General features: G+C 39.0%; 1 protein-coding gene across 4 annotated transcripts in view; it reads left to right on the top strand.

Annotated features, from left to right (window-relative positions):
* The window catches only part of DGCR2 (DiGeorge syndrome critical region gene 2), a 64,202-nt gene that overhangs the window by 20,501 nt on the left and 17,431 nt on the right, over positions 1 to 26,270 (top strand). For 2 of the 4 annotated variants that reach the window (XM_074973238.1, XM_074973236.1), the window contains 4 exons: positions 6,889 to 7,011; positions 16,664 to 16,791; positions 20,277 to 20,494; positions 21,374 to 21,450. In XM_074973238.1, coding sequence (XP_074829339.1) covers positions 6,889 to 7,011; positions 16,664 to 16,791; positions 20,277 to 20,494; positions 21,374 to 21,450 — 546 coding nt within the window. The remainder of the gene's footprint in view (positions 1 to 6,888; positions 7,012 to 16,663; positions 16,792 to 20,276; positions 20,495 to 21,373; positions 21,451 to 26,270) is intronic. The other 2 variants (XM_074973239.1, XM_074973237.1) reach the window with 1 other exon arrangement.

Here is a 26,270-nt window from a genome sequence, read left to right as displayed (position 1 = left end):
GTTCTGAATGTATTTTATGTAGGTGTGATTTTTTTGTGCTTCATGTGTTTTCAAGTCTATTTCCACATCCTCAAAATTAAGGGAAAACCAAACACTCATGAACCTTCTGTCCTGTTAGTAAATTCAAACTAAAGATGTCTGTTAAAACTGTTTTCATGGGCTATTTCTAGCACTGTTTGTCTTTTTGAGGACAAATGTCATCAGAAATCCATCCAAAACAATTTAAGCTACTTACTAAATTTCACATTATAGCACAGTGATTGTGTTTGGTGACTCTTATAAGAAAAAGGATCTTGCAAGAACAATAATTATGCTTCTGAGGTCACACAACAATTGGCACATGCCAAATTTTATGTGAAAACGATTGAAACTTAGCCCAAAGATGTCTGTCAAGTTAAGTGTTTTTTTTTTTTTTTTTTTTTTACAACTAAAACTTTCCAAAGCAAACTAATACAGCAAGCCCTACATACAAAAATCCATCCCATATTCATCCTGACACTGTTTTTATCTCCTTCCAAAAGTCTGTAAGCTCTCTTCCTGGGTTTAATGGCCTAGCAGCACTGCTAAAGTAGTGCTTAGCCCCAAAAGGAGAGAAAACGGTACACTCCTTCAGCTAGAAGTCCCATCTAGTCCACTTTGGCTGGAGGTTTGTGGAAGATGAGGTTTTTAAACCTGTAAAAATATTGGGCTAGAGTTGGTATATAGAGATGCCAATTGTGGATCTCCCTCCTTCTGCACACAAGACAGACTACCTGGGTATTTCTATGCTGTCTATACTGGATGAATGAATTCTCCCTACTTCTTAGTTAACAATGGAACTTGCTTCTTGAGATAAAGCACTTTTCTCACATATAGACTTTGTTTTTATATCCTCTCCAACAAGATATTAAATGCAAAATAAATTTTTTTTCTACTTGAATGGTGGAAAGTATTACTTCTAAAAACTAGCGAACTTCTTTAATCAGTTTTATGTTTTACTGAGCACTCTATCTTGATCTGTAAAGGAGGGAGATTTGAGAGGAATGGGGGGCAGTAGTAGAAGAATTTTTTCTAATTACCATAATTATGCACATTATTGATACTGTATCTTGGATAGTTTGGTATTTCTAGTGTTTCAGTCTTGCTATATTTGATTTCCCCAGGGTGAGCACAGTTTTGTTTTGTTTTTTTCGTTTGTTTTTTGAAGACAAGTAAAATATCTAGTGTCCCTTCTCCCACCTTTCTTAGTAATCATTATCGGGTTGCATGCACATACATAAGGGATGAGAGGGATCACTTGTTTGAGAAATCACATAAAAATAACTGGTTTTAAAAGTGTGCAATGATTAAATAGGTACACCTGGAGCAATTCACATGTAACAGCTGCTACCATGTCTTCAGAAGGACCTCCTGTATGATGTAGGATATGTATGCATAGTCTCCTACTATGACCTAATGTAGCTGAATCAATGTGTTCCATACATGCGATGCATAATTACCTTTTACAAAAGCTCTGGGTGGTCAAAAGATGTTGCACTTCTCTTTGCTAATCTTAATTATTCTTCAGAGGTGCAAGGGGCATTTATTATATTACGTTTCTTGTGAATTATTGCTCTGGCCTTTGCAGCAAGGGACTAAGATTCCCTGAAGCATTATTTAGTTTTGTGCTGTTATGACCTAGAAATAGGCTGTCAGTCAGATGGGATTCTTGATTTGAATCTAGTGATTAGTACTTACACCTTGCATGTATGCCTTGCTTTTAAATTCTAACCTTGGAGCAAGTGTTCAGTTTCCCATTGGCTTAGTACCTTCTTAGAAAGGAAACATTTCAGTCTGGGCAACCAATGCATTCTTTCTAAGTCTTGGTTTGGTGTTCTTGAACACAGAATATAGCACTGTAAATTGGAAAGGGTGCGTGTAAAAATGAAGGGAGTTTTAAGTCAACCTAAGTGCAGAAACATAAGTTGCAATACAAACAAATTCTCTTGTAATTTTGGGAGGTATTTTCTTTAATTCCATATCAGTTTTTTACCAATAAGTTGTGTAATTGGAAAAACTGTCTCATAATACTGTAGACAGAGTACATATTGATGCCTGGAGCTAAGATTGTCCAAACATTTTGATTCTAGAGGATTGTAGATGTTTGTAACTCTTTCCTCCCTTTTTGGGTTCAGAAGTGCCACATTTGATTTCAGCCCAGAAACAAATTTTCTTTAGAAAAATAGAATTAAGATACCCTAGCATGTTTGAGAATGCCTAGTGGAAGGAAATGCCCTTTTTCCCATTTAAAAAACTATATATACAGTATTTAGTACCTTTTATTTTGAACACTTGCTCTGGCATTTCAATGGTATTTACCAGAAACTTGGAATTTGGCATGGCTTTAACTGCTAGGTCACAGATGTATTTCTTAGTGGTTTAGTGGAAATTGGTTGTGGTTTGTCAATATTGTAAGGGTTTAAAAAAATCCACTTCTTTGACCATTCACTGATTGTATTTTTGTCAGTGTTATGTCCACCCTGCACAGAAGTATGAATGTAAAGCAACTTTTTATGGAATCTTGCCACCTTCTATACGGTGATTGAAGGCACATAGGTAAAGGAGTTCCATCAGTGCAGGGATGGATTATGTGCAGTAATGTGCTAAGCATGGGCACACATCAAAAAGGGAAGATACAAATATTTCAAAGCTTTCATTTGGACAGTATTGTCCCAACTGCGTAGTGAATCAGGCAGTTCTATGGGGAAAAAAATGTGATCTTATTATTAAACTTCTGAAATGTCGGAAAACAAGGGTTCAGAGCTAAGACTGCACAGGAACCTTGTTTTGGGCATTTCTAGAGTACTGAGTGCTTCACTTTGTAGTCTGTGTTCCTTTAATATAATTTCTTTGTATGGAATCAAATCATACTACAGTTCCTGCTTTTTCAGTTGGAAGCATTTTGTTATGTGGCATTGGTAGTGTGCTTGGCATTTGGAGAAAACATTCATTGATACGTTCAGTTGATTATTTTAAACTTACTTTAAAAAAAAATTCTCTACTTAGGGCTTGGCTACACATGCGAGTTAGAGCGCATTAAAGCAGCCCCGGGCGCCCTAGCTCACTCCCTGACCACCCTGGCAAGGCACCTAGAGCACTCTGATTCCACGGCTACAGCGCTGCTTGGCGAGAAGATTAACGCTTGTTGTGGCTTGGCTGAAACGCCCGGGCGTCAGTTTGGACGAGGTGTTGCATTACTGCGCTCTGATCAGCCTCCGGAAATGTCCCATAATCCCCTTAAGTCAAGTGGCCACTCTTCTCATTGTTTTGGAATCGCTGCAGGAATGCGGATATGCCTTTGAAAGCTCCGTTTCTGACAGCCAGCTGCTTATCTGCTCCGAGACAAAGCAACCATTACTGTGGAATCCTGTGTGTGAGAGAGAGAGAGGGGCGGGGGGGAGGGGGTCTGCTGCTGTATGAACTTATGAGACAGCATGCTGACATGCTCTCAGCCCCCCCCAAAAACCCACTCTCCCACTCCCCCCCCCCCCGTACACACAACACACTCCCTGTCACACTCCACCCCCCCCCCATTTGAAAAGCATATTGCAGTCACTTGCATGCTGGGATAGCTGCCCACAATGCACTGCTTCCAATGCCGCTGCAAATGTGGCCATGCCGGTGTGCTTGAGGCTGTCATTGTGGACAGATTGCAGCGCTTTCCCTACTGTGCTCTCTGAAGGCTGGTTTAACTTGAAGCGCTCTACATCTGCAAGTGTAGCCATGCCCTTAGACTTCTAAAATGTAGACACATTTGTGATAAAAATAGTCTAATGAGGGAGGTACTGACACTGGGAAGATAGGTATGGCATGTAATTTGCAATCATTTACCTTTCTTGCTTGAATGTGTAGAATATAGAGCAAATGAATAATCAAGGCAACATTTATATAAATCTAATTATTTAGTGTATTTATGATCCATTTAAGGCTGTAATTCATTGAGTGTTTCTGTTGACCTCATAAACTACTTGAGCATTGCTTAAGTAGTATAATGCCACTAATGACAATATCCTTTTATCTTGGCCTCTTGAGTATAGAATTATTTGTGCATAAAATAGTAATGCTTCGGGTATTTGCTGTTAGTATTGCCCTTTTGCTCCTTCTACTCCTGTCATTGCATCCGTTTTCGCCTCTACAACCGCTCCCATGCAGTGTCCTATAATCCTCATTCTGTTGATTCTGCAAGTCAGATAGAGATTTCTCTTGTTACAATGCTGTAGAATATCTTAATTTACATCCTGTATGTGTGGTTTGCATTTAAACAAACAAAATTTACTCAAGAACTATTTATTTTATAAATAAAAAAAACTGATGTGATAAAGTGCAAATTAAATTCTGCCACAGCTGCAGATTAAGAGTGATAGAAACTTGTGGCTGGCTAGAAAGTAAAGGGTTTATTTCTTAAAATTTAATTTCTGCAGCATTTCCATCCACAAAATTACCGTAGTCTCCAATGCAATGCCACATTTGCAGTGGCTACAAGATATTTCTGACATCAGCACTATAATGATAAAATGTCAGTAACTTAGTGAAGTGTGGACATGATACCATAAATGTATTAATAGGAATAGTTGGAAGTTTCAGCCCTACTGCTTATATGAACTGGATTTTTCAAATGTGGCCATTGTGATTTTTAATCTCAAAAACCTTCTGGTTATCTGAACTTCACCTTTCCTCCCAGCTCCTCCTTTTTCCTCTCCTTTTTCGAGACAAATTGGTACTTGCTATAGTTATATTCTGAAAAAGTTAGTTTTCATTCTCACTTTTCTCAGTATTTGCATTATTTCTTATGGTGTTGGAAGTGGTTCATGCATTGTTTTTGGATTGTTGGAGATGTTCACACTGAATAAAATTCTGTAAATGGGTCAGAAGTGTCTTGCCTAGTTGTACCATATGTTGTCAGTTGTAGTCTAGCAGGTCTGTCCGAGTTCTTAGCTATTTTGTGACCTGAGTGTGCGTTCTGCGTAGGTGGTGTGTTAAGAAGAGGATATGCCTATTTTTATTTTCGAGCTCTAATGTGAACCTTCCTGTGCTCTGTAAGGTAAAGTGATGCTTATAAAGAAGCCATTAAACTTTGGTATGTTGTAAGAATTTATGCACAAGGTATCTAATGTAAGTCTACCTTGATTTGTGTTTAGTTTGGCAGTATACATTTCAGTAAGAAAACAACAAAAATAATATTAAACCTTATTTAATTTAAAAACAAACTTTATTAAGATGGAGCTCAGGTTGAGAAAACATGTTAATTGAAGGTTAAAAAAATGAGGATTTTGTATCTTAAATTAAAGTCACATAAAAAGCCCTTGTAAATCCACATCTTTCAGAGTTAAGATAGGGTTTTTTACTCTGTTTGGTTTTGGGGGTTTTTTGTGCCTAAAATTGTGGAAGTATGGAAATGCAGCCGTTCTCCAACCTAGATAAACGGAGAGAACTCTAGTTCACTAATGGGAAAACAGAAAGGTTAAGTTGTTTATAACACAGGAGATTCAGGGGCGTATAGTCACCTTCCTTAAGAGATTTGAATTGCAGTGACAGATGGACTTCTGGTGATATGAAGGTGTGTCCACTGAGGTTAATGACATCTTGCAGTCAGGTGAACAGCTCTAAACTCAGCTTTTAGACCGAGTCATTTGTATTGATCTCTTTGCAAAATATTTCAAGGAAAATGGGAAGAGCAGCAGAATTCTTATGCTGTGGTATTTGATAGAAGGGAATGGTTAGAGCTTTGGAAGTCTTAATTTCTATAATTTTTTTTTAAGGGCAGCAAAACCATGATATGAAATAGTGTAAATATGCCCATATAGTTAGTTTCATTTAAGGGCTGTACTTATGTAGAAATTCCACACAGTGTATCTTAATAAATTTTGAAGATAAGACAATCATGGATATGAAAACTAGTTCGCAATGAGTCCATGTGTTCAAAAGAACTGCAAATTAGATAGGCAATTGTAAATGAACAGGTCCCGTTGTACATATGGCTTGGTAATAGTAATTTGGAATTTGTAGTATCTCTTTAGGTATAACTAGCTTTTTAAAAAAATTACCATAATAAGCTCTTTATTAATCATCACTGGTTCTAAAAACCAAATAAGTATTCCTAAAAGTGGTAATGCAAAAACTGAACAAATCTTAGGATAATATTCATTCATAGGTAGCGACTAGAAGGGCCCTCTTAATCTGTACTTGGTATTGGAAACATTCTGATAGACTGGGATCTGTGGGTTTTAATTTTTTTTAACTGTTTTTCAAAGCACCAACTATTTGGGAATACCTGTAAGGAGCGGAAATAAGGATGTACTCTATGATCTCACGTGGGTGGGTGGGGGGAATAATCTCACTTAATTTCAGGTGATGCTTTTGTTTTGATGGTATCAGCATATTTTCATAAATCAACGTACAGAAAGTTAGGGAATTGCTTTAATCAGTTTGCATGTCCTTCCTAGAATGAAGAAAAATACTGATCTCTGAGAATACTGAAATTAAAAAGATAGGGTTAGAACTTCACTTGGTTTAAATTAGAGAGCTAGGTTGATTTCATTGGGGCTGTCAGCTGGCCCATGCAGGCATAGAGGATCTGGCCTGTAAATTTTACATGTGGCTTTAAAATGTTGACAGCTTCACTATAAGGCTCTTGCTATAAAGCTCTCTGATAAAGTGCTCCCTCAAGTGGTAGTCTGGGCAAAGAAAGTCCTATTAATCTTCCCCTTTAAAACAGGGAGACAGTATGAATTAGAGATCTTATTGAAGGGCCAGGTTGCTAAAATAATGTCTGTAGTGTGCATAGTGGTGGGCAATTAGTTTTCCATGTAGCCTTATTCAGAATGGAATATTTCTCTTTAGGGGAAAAAACCTTTGTTTTTGTTTCTGTAGAGCTCCGCTGTACCCCAGGGCAGTTTGCGTGTCGCAGTGGTACCATCCAGTGCATCCCTTTGAACTGGCAGTGTGATGGATGGCCCACCTGTGAGGACGAGAGTGATGAAGTTGACTGTCCAGGTAAGTAGTACCAAAAAGAATGCTGTTTTCTGAACTATTACTTCGTGTGGTAGTGTTATGCTTCAGGTTTGTTTTTTTATAAAATGACGGTTCGCAATTCCAGGTTCAAACGGATGTCCCTATGGGAGGACACTAATACATTTGGTAGAAGATGTTCCTTTATAATAAATCTTGACTCAGCTTTGCTTTTCACCTTATAGAGTAACATCACAAGCAATTTTTCCTTGATTAGGTTACACCTCCATTCTTGCAGTCATGTGTATGTGTTCTAAATGTGAAATGAGTTGCTAGACTGTTTTAATTCTTAAGGGACAGGAAAAACTACCTTTACAATGGAATCAAACTGACACCCTTATCTGCAGTTGAATTCTAAACTTGTCTCTTGCCCTTAGAAAGGTAACACGCAGAAACTGGATGGAGGTACACTGTTGGACAGTGTAGAGGAGGTTGCCCTGTTGCTGCCTATGCTGTGCTGTTCACTTGCATAAACAGAACACGTCAGTCCAGGAAGCAGTCAAATCGGCATTTTTGCCCTCAAACTTGCGTAGGGTCATTTTTCAAGAGCTGATCACCAATCAGCTCCATTATTCTAAGTGGGAACAGCCGTGCATTGGTCTCTAAATATTTGGCCTCAGTTGTGATCAAACACTCTTGGAAATCTGGCCAATACAATTTAAGATCATTTAAAAACAGGAGGAAATGCCCAAGACTTTCTTTTGGGATAGTGAAATAGAAATCTGGAAATGACAACTAGAATTAAATTGCAGTATGGGTTAAATTTTAAGTCGGGGTCTTTAGAGAGACCCAAACTACACTGAAGTATTGCAGTTTTTGAGTTCATTCTCTGTTTGAACTAATGAATCAGAACTGCTATAGCAGTCCAGAGGCTGAAAATTACTGTATAAATTATGTGACCAACAAAGGTTAATGAGGGGTGATGAGATTCTTGTCTCGTTGTGAGTGCACACTCTGACTTGTTACTTTGGTGTATTTCCCTTTCCAAAGGTCAATGAAAGGCCGTTATAAGCTAAATCGTATTGCCTGCCTATTTCTTTTAGGGCCTGGTTCTATTCATGTCAGCAGCAAAACTCCCATTCACCCCAAGAGGAGTTGAATCGTGCGTGATATGGGACTTTCCCAATAAATTCAGTATGTTCCGAGTTTAGCTATTGTCCCACAAGCAACAATTTCCTTTTGCTAGCAGCAGTTCCAATCTTTTTTCAAAACCCATTTTATCAATAAATGGTTACTGGCTATTAACCAGTCAGGATAAGTGAGCTGTGATATTTTGTCTTTCAAAAGCCAATGTTAAGTTGAATAGCCTTTTTGTCTCATAACATCCCATTTTGCTTCCATCTTCCCTCCCTAAAATACAGATTTATTTTTAAGATAGAATTCTTTTCAGTTCCAAACTTTAGTTTTAAGCTCTGGTATGTAGAAATACTTGCTTTTTCTTCTGTACTCTTGCATAAATATTAGTGGAATCTTTGCATCTGTGTTTGTCCTCTATCCATGGCTCTAGTAGGATAAAGCCCTTTGGCTGCTGATTCTGTCTGCATACTAGAAATTACTGGGAGGATTTACACAGCACGTGCTTGCAACTCCTTTTTGCTTTAGTCTTGGAGTCACACGAAATCATTCTTCTTTGTTCCTTATCAGGAGTAATAGATGCTGAAACAGTATTTGCTGTAAAATTTCTAGTAAATAAGGTCATGTCTATTAAGGCCTTTACCACTTTAGTGATTTTTTCAAGTAGTAATTTCTTAATTTTAGCTACTTGCAGTTTAAACTTTGATGTAAATGGTAAGAATCTAAGAATGCCAATACATATTCAGAGGTAGCAGTATTTGTGCTTTTCCACCTTCACCCTCTGTAGTTGAACCAATAGGAGATGAGAACTTTGATACTTCTCCTCCTCCTCCTCCTTGGATTCCCCAATTTCTTTTTTGCCACTAAAAGAGCTCAACTGTGTGGATCAACTTTTTTCAGTAATGAGAATAGTGGGAGTGGGCAGATAAACAGCCAGAATTGTGCAGAACCTCTTCAGTTCATTCTTCTTATACTTCATGAACAGATTTTATTTTGTTTATCATGTTACATAGACAGGGAATGGATATCCTAAATTTACCATTAACCCTTTTTTCCTAATCTTCTCAACAGCAGTTGTTTCAAGCAAGTATAGTCGACAATCATCTCCATCTCTCTGTTTTCAAAAGCACCTATCACTGGAGTAAGCAGTGCAGAGTTAGCAGTCCATGTGTTTCTTACTGTTAACATTTAAACTCTTGTGATCAGACACAGCCCTTTTGTATAACTTCATCTTCACTCTGAACTAATTGCCCTACAATAAGGTATTTTCCAAGGGCCCTGAGTCAGGAGACCTCAATGTTTCAAGATGCTCTCCAACAGAACTTTTTGGTTTCATTCCTGGGTTTGCAGTCCAACTCGTAACAAGGTGTCTGGGCTGAACCCGGTAATCTAGGAGCAACATATTTGAGAGGAAATGATGTGTTGGTCTCATCCAACATCCACTCATTTAATTACTTTTCGTAACATGACTGTTTGTGAGTCCATAGGAAGAACTATGTGGTTCTGCACTCCTTCCCACCCACCCCTCATCACAGAAAAACTCCTAGATACAATCAGCCAAAGACTTGGCTGGCATTAAATCTTTATACACTTAATCATGTAGCAGTAGTCTGATTGCTGTGAACTCAAGCCTTTTGAAATTATTCTTCTGACTTCGTTTTCATGGAAGCTTAAAATACTCGTGTACTACATGTTACCTGAATTAGTTGTCCCATGTTGTTAAGTAATGTTAGCCAATAGGAGTTTGTTTGCATAATGTCTGGGCTAAACTTACTGAACACTCTTTGCACAATGAAAGTAGAAAACTGGTAAAAGACCACTTACAACTGGAAGTATTTTAAAAAAAAATGTGGTTTCATTTTAGGCCCAAAAGGCAGTTAATCTTGAGAGGATCTAGTTCCCCTAACACCTCCACTATAAATGAGAATTGGAAACTTTAATATCCAGTAGGTTGTTCTGTGCAGTTAAAACTGTTTTGTGGGACAAAACAGCTGTAGAGTGTGTGCGCTTTAAAAACAACAATAATAATAATAATAATAAAAAAGACCCAATAGCGCCTGCATTTCCCAGTGGATAAGCTCATTAGCAGCTTATGTATGGAAACCAGCAACCTTTTATGGAAATTTCATACAGAAATCTACATTAAAAGAATGTTTAGGTCACAAAGTCTAGCACTCAAATTAGGAAATGCCAGAATGTAGGTTGCCTTTTGTGTATGCACTGAGATAGTTAATTACATGACTATTTTTTTTCCCCCAGGAAGTTGGTCTCATTCAGCGCATCAGAGGGGGAGGGTGGTTGCAGAATGAGCAGCTATTAAATAGCTTCGTCCTCATTGTTCAGTGTGTGGTCTGAGGCCTACTTTATTGCACACTGTTCAAATCCTGCTCTGAACATATTAGTAATTTCCTCAAGGGCTGCTTTGTAGCACTTGTCACTATAATATTGGAGTGCTTCACAAATGTTAGTTTTTTATTTTCACTACAGTCCTGTGAGATGTTATAATCCAATACCCATTTCAGCTGGGAAACGGAGGTTCACAGATTCAAGTCAAGTGCCCATTAATTTTGGGTGCCCAATTGGAGATGACTAAAGGTTGTCTTTTCAGAGTGCCTAGTGTTATATAGCACTTAATATGTTCAAAATACAGGTCTCACTGACTTCAGTTAGAGCTGTGGGCGTTCAGCACTTCTGCAAACTGGACACCAGGAGGATCTCAAGTCAGGCACCTAGAAAATGAGGAACACACAATTCGTGACCACGTGTGAAATGTTTGGTTTAGGTTATTTTCCGAGGACCATACAGAAACTCTGTGGCACAGTCAGGGATAAAGTCCAATTTTCCAGGGCAGCATTCAAATGTGAGACCATCCTTTGTTTTCCTGCCGACCCTACCTTATGACACACCTACTGACATCTGCAACAAATGAGGTCGGGCTCTTTGTGACAATAGCATCCTTAACACGTAACCCTAATTCATCCCAGACCAGGTCCATTCTTTGTGCTGAATGAGGTAGGGGTCATATGGAAAACAGTCTGTCGTAATGTATGTATCCAAGGGGCTGAATTAAGGTTGCACTGGCAGCCTTAATTCTGGCATCCCTTAACTTCCTCGTGTTTGACTTTGCAGCCTTAAAATTCTTTTAATGTAGATTTTAAGTTAATCGTGAGGTTTCTAAAAATGTAAACACAAAGAAAGCCCCTCTTTTGGACCCATACTGATCCCCATGTAGTTGGTTTATCAGTAGGATAGGAACCTTTTAGACCAGGGGTTCTCAAACTTTTTTTTGCTGGGACCGCCCTTTGAAAATATTTCAGGTTCCCCTCTTCTCTCCCCCGAGTGATAGCAAATTACTATACACACCCTTGTTTCTGTGCTGCTGGTGGTGGCGGCGCTGCCTTCAGAGCCGCTATACCCCCTCTTCTTCTCCCTCCTGCAATATTTTTTTGTGATCTCACAATCTCTCTATAATAGCCTTGCCAATCTCCTTTTGGGTTGGGACCCCCAGTTTAAGAAACACTGTTTTAGACAGACAGCACAGGTCTCTGCCGCTTGAGCTGAGAGTCCTCCTCTCTGTTAATCTTTTACTGCTATGTGGATCAGCTGCTAGAAAGAGATGAGATGTGCTTTGACAGGAGGTTCCACAGATATCTGCTGACAGAGAATTGTTTACTCTGGAATCTTGGTTTTCATTCCAGGATTTGTTTTGGTGGGAGGGGAGTTGTCTAGGGAGCAAAGACCCTTCTGCCAGTATACTCTTCAGCCTGTTTTGTGACAATCCTGTGTCCCTCATTCTGGCCCCCTGCATGTCCTCATCCAATCTCCGTGTGTTCCCACCCCATCTCCTTGAACCTCCTCCAATTCTGGCTCTTGTCCCCTCTACATTAGTTGGGTTGCATTCTCTCCTCTATACTGCCAGGGCACCGGCCGGGGGAGCATTGAGAGCACAGGAAACAGTCTCCTTGCTCTATTTGGATGTCCAGCACGCTGCAGCTGACAACAGTAATTGCAGTGGAAGTCCTGCTCAGTGCATGCAATCCTGGGCTGGAGGATGTTCAGTACAGGCATAATCTTTAAACGATTTAGCTGCCAAACTCTAACAAGTAGAGATTAAGCATGTTCAAACTGCGATGATTTTTCAAAGGCTTATAAGTTGGATTGTTTTCACAGGAACAACAGAAGGCACATCTTTGAGTGCTTTGATGGGATCATCTGCTGGATCCTGTGTGGTTTTTAAGCCTCCAGAGTCGAGGCACTATCATTGTCTTGGGCTTCTAGGCACGCTTTCAGGGCACTGTCTCTCAAGCAGCCTGTCCTGACAACTGTGAACCGTGTTTTATCATCTGTCTGTGTCTTGTTTAGGAATTTCCACTCTCCAAACAGCAGCTTCCTGCAGCTTCAGAAAGTGGCTTGTCCCACCTCCGGCTAACCCATTGTCCCAAGGTGCTTCAGCTGAATTAGTCATTGAGTTCTAATAGCATGGTCTTGGGGGAAAGGGGTGGAAACGTGCTTAAAGTTTTGTCTTGTCAACAATGGTGGATGCACACAGTGTTACGAATTATACCTAATTGGTCACGCACACAAAACCCCAAACCAAAATGGAGTCACATATGCTAACTTTTCCTTAACAACAGAAAGAGGCATTCTTTGATACAGCAGTTTCGTAAGTTGAAACGGCAGATTTCCCAAATCGCCACAACATCTGTGACAAAGGTCTTTCTGCCAAATTTCATGGAGGCACTTAGTTTCCCAGCTCAACGAAAGTAAGAATTTTTTAGCATGGGCAAAACTACATTTTTCATTAATCTCTTTGTGGGGAAACAATTGAACTGTTTTTTTTATTCGGGCTTTCCAAAACCAGTTCAGCCTGAGACAGACACCTGGCTTGGTAAAGTCCATCCTGAACGGCTAAAGTTTGGTCAAGTTGTCAGCAGCTGAAAACAGACTCTCATAATGGGAAGCATTAGACAGCCTTAACTTAAGCAGGCACTAGCATGTTGGTCTAGAATACAGCTAGAGTGAATACTTGTTCATATTCTTGTGTTTTCCTGTGGCTAATCCAGTTTCGTTCATGGCTTTTATCCATCTGTAAATGAACTGGAGACTTGGCATTGTGGGGAGAAATGAAATCTCACTTCATGAACCTTTGTTTGAACCTGTCTCTTTTTTTTTTTTTTTTAGAATGACCGGCACAGCGTTAGTACCTGCTAGCGCTGCTTGTTGGCTTTATTAGCTGTCGTTGGAGGGACTGTAGATCTCGATTGTCTCAGTCTATTAAAGCCGCTGCTGATATTGCTTCCCATTCTAATCTTAGTGAGTGGCACAGATATACTTTAGCGGAAACAATGGTATGCCCTTTCCTAGGGCTTTTCATGGGCTTTAATACTAGTTAATGCCTTGTTTCCTGCTGAAGCCCTCAAGTGGCTAGATTGTGGTACAGTAGTTTGACATTTTGGCACTGGTTGGGTATATTAAGAATTGGTCTCAATGTCATTCACTTTTTTCTCCACATTCAAAAATCATTAACATTTTTATGAAGGAATCAATAACCAAAAAGTATAGACAATCTTCCTGTGGCATATTGGTACAGCACAAAGACAAGTTGTCAAAGCAGGGACACCATTGTCACTAGTACATATTCTTGGGATTGGCAGCTCTTTCTCATTGCAGGGAGGTGGTACTCAAAAGACTTTGTACCCTCTCAACTTTGTTTCAGCCAGAGACAGGAAATTCTGTTCAGACAGTAGTATCTCCATATCTGGAAGTCTCCAATTTATTGTTTAGCAATTGATGATGAGTTAATAGAACGATTTACTTCTGGTGTTTGCTTCGTTCCTCTTAGAATTTAAGGCCAGAAGGAACCACTAGATGACCTAGTCTTACCTCTTTTATATCACAAGTTACAAACACCACCTGCACACTAAACCCAACAAATTAAATTAGACCAAGGTATTACAGCTCTCAGGAGACTAGACTGTGTGTCACAGGCTAAAAACAGGAGGGACCAAAGTGTACCAAGGCCCCTGCAATGGCAGGAAATTATGAGATGCATCCAGATTAACCTAATTCCATACTGCAGACAAAGGCGAAAATCTCAAAGTCACTGCCAATCTGACCTGGGGGTGTGGGGAGACTCTTTCCTGACTCCATGTATGTTTAGCAATTAGACCTTGAGCATGTGAAGAAAAATCCAGTTAGCCAAGCACCAGGTCACCTTGATCATGAACAGGTTTGGATTAGGACATCATTGTGCTACACACTGTGCAAGCACACGGTAAGAGACAGTACCTGTCCCAAAGAGTTTATCTAAATAGACAAAACAGTTAAAGAGGTTGGAGAAAGGAAGTAGTATCCCCATTTTTTCAGAGATAGGGAACTGAGACACAGGAGAAAGTGATTTGCCCCTCTGTGATTCAGGCAGTCGTGGGTTTTGAACCCTGATTTCCTGAGACTACTACCTTGAGACCATCTTTCTTGCAAAAAATTATAGCAAGTGTTTGTTTTTGGTGTATGTGTATTATCTAGAGACTTACATCTGTTTGCAGAAAAATATTCTGCAATATAGAACTGTGATAAAGATCTATTTTTTATCACCAAACACTACATACCAGCAAAATAGACTGAGATGACTAGTATTATATGCATACTCTCACCATCCTGTTGTGGGGACCTAAAACTGGTGAGAGAGGTGATCGAGTGGTCCTATCTCTGGCATGCCAGGAAGATCCCATCAGTTTTGGGCCTAGGTTAGTCTCTTTTATACAGGATGCAAGGCTGTTATGCATATTCATGAGGGTGTTCAGATTTCCATATTTATATCTAAACTTCCTCACCCTAACAGTGTTGGAGTATCCTTTCCTAATATTCTACCTACTAATTTACCTCAACTAAATTAGCATATAATGTCAGTTGATTACCATGGCATTCTTGTGGTTGAACATCAGCAGAAGTTCAACATCTTAAAATATCCCAAAGTAGCATAGGCTGGTATTTTGTTTAGGCTTACTTGCTTATTACACCATTCTATTTCGTAACATAGGGTCACTCCTGATTAGTTCCTCATGCAGAGACTTTTAGGCCTTTGGCCTCAGTTAATTCACCATGGCTATTGTCTTACAGACTTGAGGCCTGTAGGCTTTTGCGCTACTGCCTTAATTCATGTCTGATATGTACCAAAAGGCTATAGTCCCTCCTCCTCTTCTGGGGATCCCCAAAATCAAAATATCCCAATTAAGTGTCTGTCTTCGCGGGCTCAGTTCTCTTGCTGTGTTGATACAGGGCCAGTTCAGTCTGAGCCTCGATAGCTTCCTGGCCTATCCCCAGCCCTCAGTCTGTTTATCCTGTTTGAAGCAGGGCACACTTCAACAATATTGAGCCTGGGAAGGGCAAAGTGGTTTTTTCACTCTCCATAGGTTTACTTTAGTGGTCCTTTTGCCCATACCGGGTTAACAGAGTCCTTACCCTGATGAATGCAGGGTTAAAGTGAGGACTTCCTCACTCTGTCTGGAAGCCCCCAACTGAAGCCTCTCACTAATTGGTTCCAACACTGGGCCTTCAGCCCATACCAGTGGTATTGTGTATACTGCCTCAGGCCTCTTGCTTCGCCCTTCTATTGGCTTGTCTAAAGGAGAACGTTTCACTGGTATGGTTAAACCAGTTCAAAAGGCTATGTGTATATACACTCTAGTTTTGCGGTAAGAATGGCTTATTTTGATTCAGTTAAATCTTCTGAACAGACTTTAAGCTGTGGGCACCTCCTGTTCCCTGTAGACTTCCCTTCCAGCCCCTCTTGGGTAAAGGCCTCACTAGCTCCCTTGACTGATGGCCATTCTCCAGGTCTTGCTTCTACCTCCTGGACTCCCTAACTGAGCGATACCCTCCTTATGTAGTCCTGATAGTCACCTGGCACCTCCTGGGAACTACATCTCCCTATATGCCCATTCTTAAAGTTGAGCCCCAGTGATATGCAGACAGCAGTGTGCTTCTTTGTAAAAGTATGAAACATTTTCATTACAGAATGTATGAGCTGATATTTATCTCAAGAAATTAGACCTTCATCTGCCGTGGGAGTAAGTGGAAAAGTGTTAGCCTGTTGTCTGGCAATTTCTTCAACAGCCGTCTTAATTTTGTCTAGTAGTTTTGAAAAAGCTTTTGAAAATGTATGCAACAGAGGAAGCTCTCTAATAACCACGCTCATGTAACTGACAAACTGAGCAGCTGGAGCGTGGACTGTTCTATGCAAAGAAGAATAGATAAACTCTGCATGTCAAGGTCTGTGCAGAACTGCATTTGTTGAAATCCTGCCACAAATATTTAGCTGAATCAGCAAGACTCATGTAACAGTTTGGCTCTTTTCATTGGTAGGTGTTTCATATTGGCATTTTCTGTATAGTTTCTGTGTGTCTTCTTACAGGTAACTACAGTACAACTGAAGTACATAATTACTATTGTCTTTTTTTTTATTTTGTCTGTCTGGAGTTCAAACCTGGAGAGACATTCATGAAAAAGTTAGCCTTTGGCTAAATGAAAAACTGCCTTGCATGTATGTTTCTTTTCTCTTTAGGCTTGACAGGGGACCAACGATCTTATCATGGGAAAGAAAATGTGGACTCCAGGCACAATCGAGGAAGAGGGGGAGAGACAACCCGCTTTCACACTGTCAATGTGGCACAGCCTGTTCGGTTTAGCAGTAAGTTGCAGACTGGGGAACCTGGTTCAAATTCCTAGAAGTTAGTTCACAAACCTAGGCCATTTCCTCTCAAGGCAAAGACTTAATACTTTAGTATGCAGGATTTTAAAAAAATATTTAAAGTAGTGGTTCCAGAGCTATTAGACAGTAAAATGTCCAAGGACTCTTAACTTTTTTTAAAGTTGTCATTAAATTGCATGCTTTTTTTGAACTAAAGTGCCCTGAAGAGCATACATTCCAGAAATCTTAATATTTGTATACACCCCTTTTGATAAGCTTATTTGTAACACTGGTATATTTAACATGGTAATCATGAATTGTTTTAAAGCAGTTCTAGTGACATGGTAGATTGAGAATGGAACCCTAAAATACATCTTTGTCCTTGTGTTTTATTGTTGCTAATATATTAATATAGCATAGTACTTCATAATAGTGGGTTTGTGGGGGGAAAAAAGTGTGTGTTAAATTATGGGCTTTAATTTTTCTGGGCTGCATTGTCAGAAGTATGGGCCTTCAGCAGGTGTGAAAATCTGGTCTTATTTCCCTTGAGAGACTAGTTTCAGCACAGAAGCATTATTTTTAAAACAATGCCCCGGTGTTACAAATACTTATGCATGTGCTTTGAGTAAAGAACATGAGTAGTCCAAATGGCTCATTAAAGGTAAGTTCAGGTGCTCACATTTGTAAGTGGGGAATAAAACCTTACTTATTTGAGTATTGCTCTAGAAAAATAGCAGGATAAAAATTAGACCTAAGTCATTCAAGTTTGATTCTTTAAATTTTCAACAGTGGGTTCCTAGGGAAATAATTAACTTAAGAAAACTCTGAACTATAATAGCAGTTTGTCTGATAGTATGAGTGTTAGCCTTCAAGGAAAAATGTTCTTAAGAAATAAAGCATTTGGAAATTTGCCATCTCTTATCCCTCTAAAGAAAAAAAAAAAAACAAAAAACCTGAGAAGTCAGTTACCTAAATTTGCTGATCACTTTAACCTGTCCTTGCTCAGCTGTCGTGAATATATGCCAACCTTGGCACAGGTGCTCTTTACTTAACCTTGATGATAACTAGGCTGAGGTACTTGCCAGTCAGAAAATGACCCAGTCTTGGTAAATGGGAATACTGTATAAAACTTTTTGCATGGTGGTTTTAGCCTAGGTCTTTAATCCCTAGCATTCTTATTGTGACAGAGACTGAACTAAAAGCAGATACATAGGAGCTGAACATCCAAATAAGTAAGGCTTAAGACTTTCTTTTATTGGAAACAAGATGCAGAAAAATATTGCTTTGCCGTTTAATATGCTATTTAAAATAAAATCCCTTTTGACTAGAGTAGAGAACTCTCCTATCCTATGCTGAAATGACTAGTGTTAAACTTCTTAAATGCTGCTTTCTGGGGGGTTCATGCAATTTCTGGCTAGCAGTTAAGTAGAGTTGAAGATCTAGATCCCAGCAGGAGAACTAGTCCGTAAGGCGTGTGGTGGTGACTTTACACAGAATGCATTTTCTGTAGAATGAGGAATCTCATCAATAAATGGTTAAGGGGATGGGTTGAAAGTGGTGGTGAAATTTTTCAACCATTCTTTCATTGTTCTGATTGGTCTTTATTTTTTTTATAGTATTGCTATAAACAGAAGTTGTGTCACAGAGGCAGACAGCTAACACAAGCCAAAATTAAAATTAACATTTCACTAAGATTAAAGAAAAGCAAACAGGTTTTTTAAATATATTTATAAAATTTTGTTATGGACTGATGGACTTAACTAGTTTTGGTGAATTGTTGATCTTTTGAAATTATTTAATTCTTTTATAACAAGTTGGTATGGAAGTAGTTCTGGTGGCTATAACTTAATATGCCATGTAATCCAGTGTGTTGGCAGACCATTCTGTCTGTTCTTACACAGCTCACACCACTGTGGTAGCACTTATTTGCAGTTACATTTCAGAGACCAATAATCAAAGAAACCCTATTTTATAAAAAGACTCAAGAGCTGTAGTTCAAGAAGTAAGTGGTAACTATGTTAACCCACTGGATAAAACTTTTCCTCTCTTCCCTGAAAGCACTCATTAAAATTAAATCAGGCAGAAGAGGGGTACTGAGATTTGAAGATTTTAAACCTGATTTATCAGGTCATGGATTCAGTTATGCTATACTACCTATGTCTGTTTCAATGAACTCCACGTAAATGTGATTCCTCAAATCCTGGTTACTTCATTTTCATATTTGGGTCAGTCATAAGATATTGCATGCAACTTGTATTTATTATTTCATTCAAAGCATTTGCACTATTACAGATTAGTCAGGTTTTTATTTGTTTAGGATATTAAGTAATTCTAAAAACATGGTTGGAAGATCACAAAAGGACTTTAAAGCTGTAAAAGCCTTAATAATTCTCTAGCATGTGAAAAATGAATATTCCACTTTGAGTTTTAGCAAATGTAGAAAGAACGTGGGTATGGTAATTAGTTGTATTATTTCACTACTTTATTATAGAGATCACTGTGATTCCAAAGAAAGTTTTGAGGTCCTTTTGGTTATGAACAGAGACCAGATTAATTCTGCAGCACTTGCCAGGACACAGTAACCTCACTCGTTATTTAACTCTTGCTGGAGAATTTGTTGCCTTGCTTCCAGCCCGTACCAAACGTAACAGCTAAGATAATCTTTGTTCCTGTTAACTCAGATTGTGCTATCTCTCTCTAAGTCTCTCCACTGGATGCTCATCCACTCCAGTAGTGCCAGCCTTTAATGCCCATTGGTCCATTTCTTCCACAAACATTTCCATGCTTTCTTCTGCATTTCACCTTACTTATAAATTGCGCTCCCTGAACTAATCCATAAGACCTTCTTCACATCTTTGGTAAAGACTCACTTCTGCTGTGAAGTCTACAAGAAATGTAATTGGTTACTAATGGCTGTGTTTAGTGACAATAGGGGAACATGGATACTATTTACTTAACATTGTTGCAATAAAAGAAGGAAAAACCTTTGGAAGCATCAGGTTGTGTATGTTTCTAACTTGTGTAACTGCATGATCATATCATTCTCTTCCTCCTGCTCCCCACTTTTTTCTTCCTACTGTTTTTTTACACTTCTTGCTGCTTGTTTCAAATTAGACTGTAAGATCTTCAGGGCAGTGACGGAGTGTGTGATCTTGTCTTTTATGTTTGGTGTCTTGCATGGTAGAGCCTATAACCTGATCAGGGCCTTTGAGTGCTACCACAGTGCAAGTGAAAAGTGGTGAGAAGTAAATCCATGTTTGAAATCCCAGAAAGACAAGTTTTGTCAAGAAACTTTTTCATCTGGAAATGTCACCATACTCTTTAATGCACGTCATTTCATAGTTGTGGGATGGATTTTAGTGTGTGTGTGTATTTAGTGTTCTGAAAATATTTATAATATATACTAACTTATTTAACTAGTAGGTATGTGTTGTCTCAAGTTAAGATCCTAATTTTGGGGGATGGTTTTCCCTTCTATTCTCCATGTTTCCTAGGAAAGTGCCCAACAGGATGGCATCACTATGAGGGCACAGCCAGTTGTTACAGGGTATATTTAAATGGGGAGAACTACTGGGATGCTGTGCAGACATGTCAGAGGGTAAATGGATCGCTGGCCACTTTCACCACAGATCAGGAGCTCAGGTTCATCCTGGCACAGGAGTGGGACCTAGAAGAGAAAGCCTTTGGAAGGAAGGACCAACGTAGGTGAGTCAGAAGGAAAAATAACCATTCCATATTACATGAAAATTATTTCTACATGAATTAACAAGTAACTGCTAACACTGTGTAAATTGGGTAGTTCAGTTTGCTTAGAATTTAATGAGAAAAATGGATTTAAATTAAATAACTGTTGGCTTTGACTGCTAAGCTACTGCCAATTGTCATCAGTTTTCTGTTTTAACCAGCATTAATGAATAAACTGCAAACTTCATATGATGGCTTGCAGTCAAATAAATAATGTTTTTTCCAGTCTCAATGTCTTTGCATCGCTGAACAGAAAACAACAACTGTAGCAAGAATGAAATATTTTAGTGCGGTGTGCATTATGCTGAGGTTTTTCAGTGGAGTACTGGGAGAGTTCTAGTTTTCTGTAAACATTTAAACTGAATGTTCCAGTTTATTGGCAATAAAAGACCAGTAATACTGACAACGTTGCTATCGTGAGATAGGAATGAAAGGGCCATTCTGAGAGAAGTCTCTGAACATCTGCTCTAGTTTAGTTTGAGGGGAGGATGTTCTATCTGAGAGAGGACTACTCCCCAAAACATAGAATTACCATTATTTTATCCATGGTCTTTCATCAGGTCTCTGCTGTGCTGTCCTGTCACCGGTACTATTACTCTTTTTCGTTACTATTGCTACTTCCGGTTCTAATTCAGCATCAGACAGGAAATGCATTTGACAGATATTTTAAGAACATGCGTATTTTAGGTCAATTTAATTTAATTTAGGTCAATTTAAAAGTGGAAAAATAGGAAATTTAGTAGTAAGGTTCTGTATTACTTGTTCTCCTTTTTATGGTAGTATTGTTCCCCTCTTGCTTTTTGGAATAGTTTAAAAATGCCTATTTTTTTAACTATCTAGGTTCTGGGTTGGATATCAGTATGTCATAACCAACCGAAATCGTTCTCTAGAAGGTCACTGGGAGGTGGCTTATAAAGGTAAGTTTCTGACTTCCATGCAGCTTGCTTAAAAATAAAGCTAGTTAAACATACGCTCAAAACAGCTATCCTCAAGCATGAATGTAATCTATAAAGATAGTTTCTTCCAAGGGGGAGAGAAGCTGCAGTAATTCAAAGGGAGAACTGCTTCACAACATCAGATGGAATGTCTATGGTAACTACCTTTTTAGTTTAGGCTTTAGAAATTCCCTGGTACAAAATGACTGCAAAATATAATAGAATGGAAGATTTCTATCCTATGTGGGGGTTTTCTTTGAGAAAGATGGGCACTAAATTTGGCTGAATTTTGTAGTTCCATGTACTGGCAGTTAATCTTATTTACAGAATCTCCATAAAAAACATTATAGTCTGTGGGAAACCACTTTGTAGAATAAGTAGGTGTAGCTGTGATGAGATAAGTTTGTGGTTTCAGTGTAAAAAGAGTAAACACTGAAATGCGTAGGTATCGCCTTATCTCTCGTTTTGTAATCTGGCCACATTTTTGGAAGAGCCACTCAATTCTCCAGACACCTGTGAAAGTATCTCTACCTCTTTTTTATTGCTCAGATGTTAATCAGAAGCTGTTTGCAGCAGGCTCGGTGTTAACAAAAAGAAGCAAACAACTGAATAGCTTATTAGCCCAGGAAATTCCACAATTAAGCTTTGAGCAATCTCAGAGTTTTAAATCTGCAGTGTCACCAAAGTGAATGTTACATAAACTTAATTTTACTGGAGGAGTTACTACAACTTAATTTTTATGGAGGTGTGGGAAGCTAACAGGTATCACAAATAGGTAGGTATTGAAATAGGTGTCTGTACCAGAGTGAGTGACAAAAGTGTTTCACATTGGTATTTTGAAGTGGGTCTAGTTTGTACAGGCCAGAATTTTCCATATGGCAGATACCATTTGGTTCCTCTGATACAGAGTTCGTTGAAATAGTTTCGCTGAGTTTTTGAAGAGTTATCACCTGTTTCTTCTTCTTCTGGTTTAATTTTCAAATTGTTTGTTTGAAATGGAGATTGAAATATAATTAATTTCATTTATACCTTCTCCAGAACAAAGATAAAGCACACTGACTCATGGGTAGGAGGAAGCTTACACCTACATTATACTATTTACACCCAAACAGAAAGCTTCATTCTGCAAGGTGGTCAATTTACAGCTCTAATAGCTGTAAATGTTCTTAAAACATTTTTTAAAATGTAAAAGAAAACTTTCTGAAATGCTGATGTACAGTGTTGTCTAGATCAATGCTTCTCAAGCTATCTGGTGTGGGGGACCGGCTTTTTTTTTCCCCCAATGTGCATGTAGACTGGCAGCCGATCCGCGGACCACCACTTTGAGTAGCACTGGTCTAGATTATAAATAGTTTGTCTCCCTTAGTTTATCCAACTGAACGAAATGCTCTGCCAGTGCAAGACTGCCAAGCTGATTCACTTTCAAAAACAGCTGTACTCTGAAAAGTGAATGTAGGACTTTTTGGTTCTGTTTTTTAAACTACCGTGGATGTTTGTTGCAGTAATGTTCAGATCAAATATGTCCACTGCCCCAGTACAGCAAAGCATTTCAGCATGAGTAGTTCCATTAAAGTCAATGAGTCTACTCGTTTGTGTAGAATTAAGCACGTGCTTAAATGCTCTGCTGGACTGGTGCCTTGACATGGGGGGAAAAACAAGCTTTCTGATGTGCAGTGCTGCAAAGTCATCTAAAAGTCAATCTGTCTTATTTCCTTCTCAGGCATCACTTTTGGCAATAGAGGATGTGCAGGGTAAATTCTGCCCTCATACCTGGGTAACTCCATTGTGTGTGAACCGATTGTACATAAATGTAACTTAGAGCAGAATTTGACCAAACAGCACTTGGTCATCAGTTAAGTTGATGTGCAAGAAGTAGTAGCAATGGGGTAGCCACTGACGCATCCCCAGTATACAGAACGTCCCCTCAGTTATCCCTCCCCCTGCCAGCATGACCTTGCACAGTGCATGCAAGGGCATGCTACACTGAGGACGCCTTTTTACAGAATTTGCCACCTCGCTTCCTCTGGTGTGACCATGCATTCGATGTCACACCTTTGAAAGTAAGGTGGTGTGTTCTGCAAAATGGCATCCTCTGTGCATGATACCCTATAAAACCACATCCAGTTAGTTTTATGATAGAACTGGGCAGGGGACAAACCATACAAAATCAGGACAGTTCAGCTTAAAACCAGGCGAATAGCCTGCCCAAGTAACATTCAGCTCAACTGTTCCATAGTAACTTTGGCTTTACAGTGCCATCAGGAATCAAGGTACTTAAACTTATTTTTGCCACAAAAGTGAGCAAATCTGAACTATTCATAGAGCACTTCTGTTGAGCCAGGAGGTGCCACTTTCACAGTTGCTTTAGAAGAATAGAGCAGCACTGCAGTATTTCTTCGGGGGGTGGGAAATTGCAAACTCTTTATATTAAATTCATGGCTCTCGATGGACAAAAAGTATCATAAATGATCAGTTAACCTATAGCACTCAGGAAAAATACAGATCTTTTTCTCTTGAAGGGAAATGTCATTGCTCTTTACTGGGAAGCTGACTGCACTACCATCTGCTGGTGAAACTATTTAGAGCAGTTATAACTTTATTTTTTCATAATGTGTACCATTTAATAGTTAATGTTACAATTCTGACTTTTCATTTGTCATATGGTGGCATCAGTTCATGTTTTCTTGATGCCATAGAACCTTGCTTTAAGAGAGTCTGTTAAAAGTAGACTAAGTCCCATTTTCAAAAGTCCTCTTTTAGCTATTTTTGAAAATTTTGCTCCATGACAATTCTGTATAGTTTGGTGGACGGACTCCCTTCTTAGGAGTTTCATAAAAGAAATCTTTCCCATCAGGTCAAACGCTACTTCAGCAGGCTGTTGTATCAGAGGATCATTTTATCATTTAACCATATGATATATGGGAGTCAGGGCATTAAGACCAACATTTTCAAGCCTGGGTACCTAATGTTGGGCTCCTAAATCCAAATGCACTGATCTAATTTTTTTTCACAGCTGCTGACCCTGGAAGTCAATGGAAGGGTCCAAGTGCCCCTTAACTTTGAATATCAGGCCACTTACGCTTGGTTGTCTAAATATTAATTTAGATGCCTTAACTTTAGGCACCTCAGTTTGAAATGGTTGACTCTATTACAAAACACACACACTTGGTGCCTCTAATCTCCAGCTACATTATCTGTATCACTTTCGCTTGTTGTTAGAATTTATAAATTAGAGAAGTGCCAATATGGAACATTCATGTTTGAATTGTCATGAATCATATTTAATCAGTGTGTTCTATATTTGTTATACTGAATCTCTCCGGGGATAAACAGATTAGTGATGTAGCAGTGCTGATAGCAAATCTGAGTTTAACAGACAAAGGTGATTTATATTAGTATTAGGGCTGTCAAGCGATTAAAAAAAATTAATCGTGATTAATTGCAATGTTAATAATGGAATACCATTTATTTAAATATTTTTGGACATTTTCTACATTTTTCAAATACATCGGACCCTCGCTAGAATGCGCATCTATATAGCGTGAATTCACATATAATGCGGTCGTGGCCATGGCTCCCAAATTTAATTACTTTAATTGCAATTCATTTTAACGCGGTCCCCGCTATAACGCGGTACCGCGCCTGGATCCCAAATCCCGCGTTCTAGCGAGGGTCCGGTGCATATTTATTTCAGTTACAACACAGAATACAAAGTTTACAGTGCTCACTTTATATTTTGATTACAAGTATTTGCACTGTAAAAAAAAAAAAATAGTATTTTTCAATTCCCCTAATACAAGTAGTGTAGCACAATCTCTTTATCATGAAAGTTGAACTTCACAAATGTAGAATTATATAAAAAACAAAAAAAACCAAACTGCATTCAAAAATAAAACAAAGTAAAATTTTAGCACCTGCAAGTCCCCTCAGTCTGTCGTCTTGTTCAGCCAATTGCTCGGACAAACAAGTTTTTACGTTTGCAGGAGATAATGCTGCCTGCTTCTTGTTTACAATGTCACCTGAAAGTGAGAACGTGCGTTCGCATGGCACTGTTGTAGCCAGCGTCGCCAGATGTGCTAAAAATTCGTGTGTCCCTTCATGCTTCAACCACCAGTCCAGGGGATATGCATCCGTGCTGATGACGGGTTCTGCTTGATAAAAATCCAAAAGTGTGGGCTGATACATGTTCATTTTCATTATCTGAGTTGGATGCCACCAGCAGAAGGTTGGTTTTCTTTTTCTTGGTGGTTCAGGTTCTGAAGTTTCCGCATCAGTGTTGCTCTTTTCAGACTTCTGAAAGCATGCTGCACACCTCTTCCCTCTCAGATTTTTGGAAGGCACTTCAGATTGTTAAACCTTAGGTCAAGTGCTGTAGTGACCTATCTTTAGAAATCTCAGATTGGTACCTTCTTTGCGTTTTGTCAAATCTGCAGTGAAAGTGTTCTTAAAATGAACAACATGTGTTGGGTCATCATCCGAGACTGCTATAACAGGAAATATATGGCAGAATGCGAGTAAAACAGAGCAGAGGACATACAGTTCTCTCCCCAAGGAGTTCAGTCAAAATTAAATTAACGCATTTTTTTTAACAAGAGTCATCAGCATGGAAGCATGTCCTCTGGAATGGTAGCCGAAGCGTGAAGGGGCATACGAATGTTTAGCATATCTGGCACGTAAATACCTTGCAATACTGGCTACAAAAATGCCATGCAAATGCCTGTTCTCACTTTCTGATGACATTGTAAATAAGTGGGCAGCCTTATCTTCTGTAAATGTAAACAAACTTGTTTGTGTTAGCGATT

Source organism: Natator depressus, chromosome 15, assembly GCF_965152275.1.
Source record: "Natator depressus isolate rNatDep1 chromosome 15, rNatDep2.hap1, whole genome shotgun sequence".
In the NCBI taxonomy this organism is placed as follows: domain Eukaryota; kingdom Metazoa; phylum Chordata; order Testudines; family Cheloniidae; genus Natator; species Natator depressus.
Note: the sequence above shows the minus strand (reverse complement) of the source record. Positions and strands in the feature narration are given on the sequence as shown.